The 11149-nt window shown below is 36.6% G+C and overlaps 1 protein-coding gene across 1 annotated transcript in view; it reads left to right on the top strand.

The window, feature by feature from the left end:
* Positions 1–4488, top strand: part of PIK3C2G (phosphatidylinositol-4-phosphate 3-kinase, catalytic subunit type 2 gamma) — a 517177-nt gene extending 512689 nt beyond the window's left edge. Inside the window, exon 32 of the mRNA XM_006866018.1 lies at positions 4324–4488. Coding sequence (XP_006866080.1) covers positions 4324–4488 — 165 coding nt within the window. The remainder of the gene's footprint in view (positions 1–4323) is intronic.
* The last annotated feature ends 6661 nt before the right edge of the window (positions 4489–11149 follow it).

Below are 11149 nucleotides of genomic sequence, written 5' to 3'. Positions count from 1 at the left end.
ATATATGTATTTGTCTTTTCTAAAAGTTGATTGAAATAAATTCTGCACCAGAATGCAGATAATTTTTGACTCACCTTCATCCTTTCCAGTGACTGATATGAGTAGGCTCAAAATGGAGCTGAGACAGGCCTTGGAATGCACTTGGAAATTCCTTGCAGCTTTTCAGAAGTTCAGCTGGGATTTTGCTCCAAGTCATTCCTCTTTTCTCTATACTACCTTTAGAATGTTGTTTAAAACTATCACTTTAAAAAATAATTCATTAGAAAAAACAGAATTTTTATCTTATAAAAAATTATATTTTTACAGTCAATTTTGTTCATTGTGTCCTTCTTTAGATATTCTCCTGTTATAAAGTATAAGGGGAAATTATAAGGACAGAAAAATATCTCATATGTGTTCAATGGTAGAATACTCACCGATCATGTGGGAGACCTAGGGTCAGTTCCCATGCAGTGTATGTCAGTCACCACCTGTCTGTCAGTGGAGTCTTGCATATTGCTGTGATGCCGAACAGCTTTCAGGGAAGTTTCTAGACTAAGATAAACTAGGAAGGAAGAATGGGTAGTCTATTTCCAAACTCCTAGCCAATGAAAACCTTATGGATTATAACAGTTTAATCCGTTTGTACATACAGTCTCCATGAGTCAGGGGCCTACACAATGTCTTCTAACAAAAGCACAATGTGTTTGTACATATCTAAAGATATCTTACAAGATAGTCAGTAATTATCTGCCCCAATGCAAGGAATATGGTACATTCAATAAGCAATAACTATTGTTACCTATGGAGTGTTCATGTGCTGCTATAGGATAAGTACTAGATTGGTAACTACAAGGTTGGTGGTTCAAACTAACCAGCCACTCCTAGGAAACCCTCTACAGGGTCTCTATAAGTCAAAACCAACTTGACAGCACTGAAGAACTACAATAACATTGTTGTCTATATCATCTCATTTAATATTCATAGCATAATAAAAAAATGTATTTGTAAAAGAAGAGATTGAGACGCAGAGGCCAAACATTTTGCCTGGAGTCATGAAACTAGATTAAAACCCAGCAATACCTAATTTCAAAGGACATATTTATTACATTAATTATTCCTACCTCTGGCCACTTATAGAGTTCTCCCATTCTCCCTTGTTTTGAACTCTCCCCTTTCATCATCCTGACTCCTCAAAGTTCTTCCCTCCAGCACTAGACACACTTTGGCTTCCATCTTATAGTTCTTCCATTGCAATCATTAAAATACACTTTAAAATTAATTACTAGACCCTTGTGTCAAATAACAGAGTGAGTGACTAGCATATAAGTTTTTGATAGAGATTCATTATTTTAATATTTCTCTATTTGGTATAATGATTTCAAACTCATAAATTCAATACATGTCAGAAGATAATGAAGACTTGGCTTATGGCTATGGGTAAAAATGATTATAAGTAAAATTAAATGAGTTATTTTTTTATTCTGTTTATATAAAAGCAGAATTGTCTTAATTGTCTGTTGTTGTTGTTGTTGTTAAGTGCCATTGAGTCAGCTCTGTCTCTGTATATGTTTTCCTAGGAGCAGTTGGTGGGTTTGAAGTATAGACTTTATGGTACCCAATCCAGTGCTAATCCCACAATGCCACACCAGAAGCCATGGTTATGATTTACAGCACATATTTTCACAGGACACAATCAATCAATAACAAGAACTCATATTCAATTATGATCTTCTCAGAGAATATAATAATCTATGTACTTTTCTTATTTATCCTCTAGTCATTGCACAGTAAGAAAATATTACTTTAAATAAACATAATATTAAGGATGCAATGAAGTAATTAAAATAAAATTTATATGTATCATCTGTGATAATTAGAGAAATAACTTATACATAATTGTTGTGTGCCATTGAATCAGTTCATACTCATAGTGACCCTCTATAGCATTTCTGAAACTAAATCTTTATGGGAATAGAAAGCCTTATTTTTCTCCTGAAGAGCAACTGGTGGATTTAAACTGCTGACCTTTGGGTTAGCAGCTCAATGCATAACCCACTACACCATCAGGAATCCTTTTGGTATAATAGAGCACAGAAAAAAATATATATATTCATGAAGTAATATGAACTTGGAAGTTCAAATGTTTATATTTTTACTAGGAAGACAATTAAGTCCTAAAGTCATTACATTCAGTATGCTAAATACCTGGGAGACTCAGTTTTGTCTGGAAGTGTTTTCTCCATCTAACTGATACAAAAAATGAGAAAACAAATGTTGAATTTTGGGTATTTGGTGGATGTTTTTTTCAGCTATAATTTATTAGTGCTTCCTATGTACGAGGCTTTGTAGAAAGGTTTATATTTATTACCTTACTTATTCTTGCCTACAGTGCTAAAAGGTAAGTATTATTATTACCATTATGCAAATGAGAAAATAATTCAGCTGAAAACAGATTAGTCTAAATATAAATCATTGATATTTTTCTTACAAATTTGAATCTTTAGGACTTATTTAGATGGTTCACAAAGTCCCTAAGTCAGACTTTTTTCAAAGGTCCTAATGCTTAGAATTATTCCTTCACAGGTAGTAACACTTTGAGGGTCCATTTCTCAATTTTATCTCTAAAACATATGAGTTTATCTTTGTGGACAGAGTAGTTGGAAGAAAACCAGAGATAGTTAAGATAGATCAAAATAGTAACTGTAGAGAGAAACTCTGAAGTCCTGGAAAGATTTCCAGGCAGCAATTGGGTCGAGTTGTGGTCAAAGAACACGAATTATAGAGGCAGGATTTTTAAGACAGCCCTTGAAATTTCCTTATTATTCCAGGAGAACTCAGTGAATGAGAAGGAATAATGTAATCATTAGTACTACAAACAAAAAATAATCTTCTGTCTGGAATGCAAGTGAGATTGTTGTTGTTAAGTGCCATCGAGTCGATTCCAACCCATAGTGATCCTGTATAGGGTTTCCAAGGAGCAGCTGGTAAGCTTGAACTGCCAATGTTGCAGTTCAATCCAACTTTGCAGTTCAGCACATTAACCCACAGCACCACACCAGTAGTTAGAGGGCTTAAAGTGCCAACTTTTCAGTGAGCAGCTCAACATTCAACCCACTATACCACCAGAGCTCCTTAGGACACGAATGAAGTCCCCCAGGAGATATCCAGTTGGAATTATTTCCTCTACTTTTTTGCATTTACAGAAAATCTCTTCTTTACAACTTGACGGTAAAAATCAAGTAAGTTTATAGCAGCATGTGAAATTCCTTTTTTAAATGTGTTCCAAAGTGTTTTCCAACCATGTTAGATTTGCACACACAGCTATTCCCAACTTTCATGATGGAAAACTGATTTCTTTATAGTACTACATCTTTCTGTTTCTACAAAGATATTATTATTAAAGTCTTGGAAACCCCTATACAAGGTCATCATGAATCAGAACTAACTTAAGATTACTTAACAACAATAACACATTTGAAGTTTCTGTGCCACTGTATGTGCCTGGTGATAAGCCTATCGCTTACATCCTGGATATTGTAAAACACAGCTAAACAGTACTAGAACTATTTTTAAAAATAGTTACATGTCTAGTAAGTAAAAAAGCAATACATAAAATTATTTTTGTAATATAATTACAATGCAGATTCTTAAAAACTGATTATATAGAGAAAACAAAAAGAGGATGAAAGAGTCAACTGTAATTATCTCCCAGTGGAGGAAATTTTATTTTTCTTTTTTTGTTGTTGTTTTTGCTACATCCATATTTTATATAATAAGCATGTATTTTCATAATTAAAATTAAGCAATTCTAAATAAATAATAGAAACTATAGACTAACTTCTTCACATGTAGACAGAAATATTTTTGTATGAATTTAAATAATACAAGAAATCATGGAAATTAGTTTGTCTTTCCTCATTAGCTTTAAACACAGAAGGATAATATTCAAGTTCCAGTGTTGCAAAAGAAATTCAAAGGCAGTTAAAAGGTGAAGAGTATTTTTAATTCCTTCCTAAGGAGTAATTTGTAATCTTGTTTAATTTGGGGTGGACAATTTTTAGTAGAATCAGAGTAAGTTCTTACCTTCTTGGGGAAATATTTTGTCACTATTTTGTATTATATTAGAAGAATCTCTAGCTTACATTTTGTATTATATTAGAAGAATCTCTAGCTTATCAGAATGAGAATCAGAAAAAAATGTTCTAACAGCGTTAACCAATTCATTCTAAGATACAATACTCACATTTTGGCAACTAAACAATTTTTATTAAAAGTTATATTCAAAATTAAGGTGCATTTATGCATATAATACTTATATTTCATTCTTCTCTCCCTTTTCAGGTGGTATACAATGAAGTCACAGAGCTCCAAGGACATGTCTTAATGCTTACTGTTAAGAGCAAAAGCACATTTGTGGGAGCAATTAACATTCAACTTGGTAGTATTCCTCTCAATGAAGAAAAATGGTATCTACTAGGAAACAGTATAATTTCACCATTGATATAAACATACACATTATTCATTAACTAATTGCAGGGTTTCTCTTCACTTATTGGCCTCTCTATCTCATAAACAAGACATTTTTGCTGTCCTAGATAGCATAATGTACTAAGGATATATGAAAATGAAATTTGAATCAATCATTTATAGTTAGCTATAGTTTACCTGCATTTTCAGCATTTTCTTAGAGTATTTTCTTCTTAAATGAGTGTTAATTAATTGTGTGATATTTAATAGATAAAATAATGAAAGGAATTTAATTTTAATACATTTTAAAATCAAACAAATATATACATTTTAAAAAAATTGTGTGCTTTAGTTAAAAGTAGTACTTTTAATATTATCTCCCAGGAAAGATAAGCAAATAAATAAATCTGATCAATTAATATGAGATCTAAGTATATCTGTAAGAGATTTTTAAAGCTTAAATTAAATACATATGTTGCTGCTAAGTACCCGTTGACTTAGTTCCAACTCATAACGACCCTGTGTAGGGCTTCTGAGGAGCAGCTGATGGGTTTGAACCATTAACCTTGTGGCTAACAGTATAGTGCTTATCCTACAGCACCACACCACACTCCATATACACATATATAATCATTTACAATTCTGCTTTTTGGAGGGAATTGGTGAATTCCAAATTTTCACATAAATCCATGATCCCAAACTCTATTTCTCTCTTCTGATTAAAAACTTCTCATCTTGCATATTAAGTATTTTCCTTACTATTTCTGACCATGCCTTCACATTCATAAAGACTAGAATAAAACAATCCTACAGTTATCTACTACAAAGTAGAAACAACTCAAGACATATGCCATAGTCTTCAAAAGATTCAAACAAAGGATTAAAAAATAAATACCTGCCATTAAATGTAATTAAACTTTGGTTTGGAACCTTGCTTTAACTCAGTATTTTAATACATATTTGTGGTGCCTTGACTTTATTTGGTATGACTTTTCTATCCAAAGTCATCTTAATTCCCACCAAGTGATTGGGTAGGATCATGCAAATAAAGTATACAGGAACCTAACACTGGGGTTGGTTAGTTTTGTCCTCCAACTGGGTTTAAAAGATTCATCTCAGAAGGAGAGACAGAAGATCCCAGGACCATCACAAAGGAAGAGCTTGAGTGAAGTGTGAGATTCATATTTAGAGGAACAATAACTACAGAGGCAACAGCAGAGGCAGTGTTGTGGAGAGAAAGAGTAGCTTCAGGCTTTAGACCCAAAGACTGAATAAAGCTGAGTACCTACAGACAAGAGACTGGTTTGAAGAATGTGCCCTTTGGACTTTCACAGACTCGCTGAAAGAGGTTTGTAACACTTGTTAGAGCAGGGCAGATGCCAAGAGACCACATAGCTGAGAGGCCAAAGACAAGAGTGAGGTGTGCTGCTGTATGGCAGACAAGAGGCGTTCCTGACTGGAGAACTGCTGGGTCCTGAGTTGCGTTTGATCCTGAATTGTAATCTGTTTACTTCCCTAATAAACTCCATAATTGTGAGTATTGTTACGAGTTCTGTGTGGCCATTGCAATGGATTATCGAACCCAGATGTGAAACAGAGAGTGCTGTGGGAGGAATGGCTGGTGTCAGAAAAGGATAAGGAAGGTTGTAAGGTGGAATCATGTCTGACTTCCACTTCATAGGAATTGGCCTTGGGCTGATTTTGAGTTTGGTTATCTTTCCCCCTTGTCAAGCCAGGGAAAGTCAGACAAGACTCCCACATGGTTTTAGTAACATTACTTTTTAAAAATGAGATATTTTATATGCTTGTTCATTAAGATAACCATTGTTGTTGTGAAGTGTTGTCGAGTTGGTTCAAATGCGTAGCGACCCTGTATGGGGTTCCTGAGGAGCAGCTGGTGAGCTTGAACCGCTGATCTTGCAGTTCAAACAGCTTTGCAGTCTGGCGCATTAACCCGCAGCACCACACCAGGACTCCAAGATAACCATTTATTGTTGTTGTTGTTGTTGTTGTTAAAGTGCCATCGAGTCGATTCCAACCCATAGCGACCCTGAACAGGGTTTCCGAGGCTGTAAATCTTTACGGGAGCAGGAAGCCTCATCTTTCTCCCGCAGAGCAGCTGGTAGTTTCGAACTGCTGACCTTGCGGTTCGCAGCCCGATGCGTAATCACTACGCTACCAGAAGATAACCATATAAACCTGTAAATGTCTGTACATTTATTCCTTACAAAGTATTTGAGTGCCTGGTATAGTCTGGTGTGGTTTCATTTGAAAGGCATGGTGATGCAACTCAAGTATGACCTTATGGTGGTGGTGGTTATGTGCCATGGAGTTGGTTCCTACTCATAGCGAACCTGTACAGGGTTTCTGAGGCTGTAAATCTTTATGGGAGCAGAAAGCCTCATCTTTCTCCTGTGGAACGGCTGGTAGTTTCAAACTGCTGACCTTGAGGTTCACAGCCCAATTCGTAACCACTATGCTACCAGAACTTCTGTGTTATTTTTCTATATGTAACTTTTCCTCTCTGCGATGGGAAAAACAGAATCCAAACCCACTGCCATAGAGTCCATTCCAACTCACAGTGACCCCATAGGACAGAATAGAACTGCCTTTTAGATTTTCCAGTGTAAATCTTTATGGAAACAGATTGCCACAGCTTTCTCCTGCAGAGGTGCGTTCAAACTGTGGACCTTTTGGTTAGCAGCAGAGCACTCTAGCCACTGGCCACCTGGGCTCCTTTCCTCTCTGTGGTTGTTGTCAAGTTCTGACTCATAAAGACCCTGTATAGGGTTTCCAAGATGCAGCTGGTAGGTTTGAACTGCCAACCTTGAAGTTAGCAGTCCAGAGCTGATCCTACAACACTGGACAATGACTATATATACATTCTTTCCTCTGTTGAAACGCTAGTATCTCCTTTTTACCTTCACTCCCAGCCAACAATTTTGTTTCCTATTTCATCAAAAAATTGCAGTGAAAAAGAAGCCCTCCACAGACTTCCACTATGACCCACCTGAACAGATGTTGAGTCCACCACACTTTTCACTTCCTACATATTATAAGAGAAGAATTATTAATGTTTCTATCAAAAATCAATCTCTCAATTTGTACATATGGTTGCATCCCTCTCACCTACTCCAAAATATCATTATTGGAATTCTCTTCTATTAAAAATATTGCATCTTTGTTCTCTACAGAATTCTTTAATTCTTTTCAGCTTTGTTGTTGTTGTTAAGTGCTGTCAAGTCAGTCCCTACTCATAGTGAATCTGTATAGGTTTCTGAGAAGTGGCTGGTGAGCCTGAACCACCAACCTTGAAGTTCAAACTGACCTTGCAGTCCTGTGTATGATCCCACATTGCCACACAGGACTTCAGTTATAGCCATGATAAAAAGTTTATATACCATTGTAGAAAACTGCACTTTACCTACTCATTTCTCTCCTCCGTTTTGTAATAAAACTCTTCACAATAGTCTTTCTCCTCTGTCTCCTGTTTATCTCTTGATATATACCCTCAAAATCATTCCAAGCAGACTTTTTCTTCTACCACCTGAACCTAACTCCTTTTGTCAAGGTCACCACTGACTTCCACATAGCTAAGTCCACAAGTCAATTCGGCAATTTTGACACAATAATTCTATCTTCCTCGATATAATTTCTTTATTTTCTAGAATGCCTCACTCAACTCCCAGTCTTCGTTTTGGGAACAACTTCTTCACAACCTCTAATGTTAGTGTGTCTCCGGGCTTTTTCCTTGGTCTTCTTTGCATTAGACCTTCTTCTATTAATAATCTCATCTATCTCATAGATTTAAATATCATCTAAACCAAACCCACTGCCATTGAGTTGATTCTGACCCGTAGCAACCCTATAGGACAAAGTAGGACTGCTCCAGGCTTTTGGGGCTGTGCATCTCTATGAAAGTGGGCAGCTTCATCTTTCTCCCACAGAGTGACTGGTGGGTTCAAACTGCTGAACTTCTAGTTAGTTAGCAGCCCAATATTTAACCCAGTGTGTCACCAGCTCTCCTTAAATATCATCTGTTGTTGCAGTTGTTAAGTGCCATGGAGATGGTACTGAGTCATAGCAAACTTTTATGGGGTTTCTGAGTCTTTTCTATCTTTGTAGAAGCAGAATGCCTCATCGTTCTCCCATGGAGCAGCTGGTGGGCTTGAACCATGGTCATTGTGTTTCACAGTCCAGTGCTTATTGTATGTTAATAATTTCCAGATTCATAATTTCAGCTCAGAATCTCTCCCAAATTTCAAAGTTGAGTAGTTAATTGCCTATTTAGTAGCTCTGCTTGGATGTCTAATAAATATCTTAATCTCAGCTTTCTAAAAGTGAACTTGATCATTTCCCCAAAACCCGTTTCAGCCCATAACCTCCCTATCTCAGTAAATAGCAAACTATCAGCTCTTCAGTTGTTTACAACAGGAATTATGAAAACAAAGTAATCTTTGATTTCTTCCTCAACTCCTTCTTCTCTCAACCCAATTTATCAGAAAATCTTATTGGCTTTATCCACAAAATATATCCTGAATCCAACCACTTTACTCTACCTCTACTGATCTCTGGTTTAAGAGATCACTTGTCTCCTGGATTACTGAAATTGCTTACTAAAAGTTCCACTTTTATAGTCTATTCTCAACACACCAACTGAAGTTGTCCTTATGATCTGTTCTACTTACTTATGGTCTGTTCTCAAAAAACTTACCGAAGTGGTTCTTTTTCTGTCTAAATTTGATCATGTCATTCTTCAGCTCAAAATACTGTTGTTGTTGTTGTTGTTGTTGTTGTTATTGTTGTTAAGTACTGACAACTCAGTTCTGACTCATAAAGACTCTGTATAGGACTTCTAAGGAATAGCTGGTGGGTTTGAATCACAGGCCTTGCAGTTAGCAATCCATTGCTTTTTCTACAGTACCACACCAGGTTTTCAAAATACTGTGGCAGCCTCTAATCTCAGTAAAATCCCAAGCCTGTAAAATGACCTAAAAGTTCCCAAATAATCTAGCCTGTCACTAGTCTTTTTCTGACTTTGTTGATGTTGTTAAGTGTCTTCAAGTTGGTTCTGACTCATGGTGAAAACTCTTAAAAACCTCCTTTCAGTCTCCTAGCTTGCCAGCCATGCTTGGGGTCTTTGATCAGACAACAACTTCTGCCTAACGTGATTTTTCTCCCATATATCCATTGGCGATTTCCCTCACCTCTTTAAAGCTTACTCAAATATTTCCATGTGTTTTAGGCCTGCCCTATATCATAATGTGAACTGCTTTGTCCTCATTTGGTGCTGTAGGATAAGTGCTGAACTGTTAAACACCAGGTGAATGATTCAAACCCACCAGCCACTCCTCAGAAACCCTATATAGAGTCACCATGAGTCAGAACTGACTCAACAACACTTAGTAACAACAACTTGTCCTCAGATCATTCCCATTTTTGCTTTACCTTTTTTCCTTATACAATCATCACTTTTGAATATCTTATAAAAGGTATTTGTTTATTGTGTGTGCTGTATCCCTCTACTAGACAACAAATGTACATTTATTTTATTGATATATTGTTTTTGTATACCTATAGATATATGTTGTTGTTGTTAGGTGCCATCGAGTCGGTACCAACTCATAGCTACCTTATGTACAGCAGAATGAAACATTGTCCAATCCTGGGCCAACCTCACTACTGTTGCCATGCTTGAGTCCATTGATGCTGCCACTTGGCCAATACATCTCTCTGGGGGGTCCTTCTCTTTTTTTCTGACCCTCTACTTTATAAATATAGATTGTGAATGGATTGGCACAGTAATGGGCTCAAGCATAGCAATGATAGTGAGGTTGACCCAGGATGGGGCAGTGTTTCATTCTGTTATGTGTAGGGTTGCTGTAAGTCAGTACCGATTCAATGGCACCGAACAACAACAAATCAAAGAGTACCTATTAATTATACTTTCTGGTGAAATCAAAGACTTAAGTATGGACTGCACCTCAATGCAAAGAAAACAAAAATTCTTACACCTGGACCAATAAACAATATCCTGATAAATGGAGATAAGATTGAAGTTGTCAAAGAATTCATTTGCTTAGCTCTATAATCAATGCTCAAGGAAGCAGCAGTCAAGAAATCAAAGGACGTGCTTCATTAAGCAAACCTGTTGCAAAAGATCTCCAAAGTGTTAAAGAGCAAAAATGTCATTTTAAGTACTAAGATGAGACTGATCTAAGCCATGATATATCTAATTCTCTCAGATGCATGTGAAAATTGAATAATGAATAAGGAAGACTAGAGAAGATCCAATGCATTTGAATTATGGTGTTGGTGAAGACTATTGAAAGTACTATAGACCTCCAGAAGAATAAACAAATCTGTTTTGAAAGAAGTACAACCAGAATCCTCCTTAGATGTATGGATGGTGAAACTTCATTGCTCATATTATCAAGAGGGACTTGTCCCTGGAGAAGGGCATCAAGCTTAGTAAAGGTGCCAACGACAAAGAGGAATACCCTCAAGGAGATGGACTGGAATGGTGGCAGCAGAAATGAGTTCAAACATACCAAATTTGAGGATGGTGCAGGACTGGTAATATTTTTTTCTGCTATGCATAAGGAGCTCTGGTAGCGTAGTGGTTACGAATCGGGCTGCGAACCTTAAGGCCAACAGTTCGAAACTACCAGCAGCTCCATGGGAGAAAGATGAGGCGTTC

The sequence above is a fragment of the Chrysochloris asiatica genome, unplaced genomic scaffold (assembly GCF_000296735.1).
Source record: "Chrysochloris asiatica unplaced genomic scaffold, ChrAsi1.0 scaffold00086, whole genome shotgun sequence".
Lineage (NCBI taxonomy): Eukaryota > Metazoa > Chordata > Mammalia > Afrosoricida > Chrysochloridae > Chrysochloris > Chrysochloris asiatica.
The sequence above is the reverse complement of the archived record's forward strand: the minus strand, read 5'-3'. Positions and strand labels throughout refer to the sequence as shown.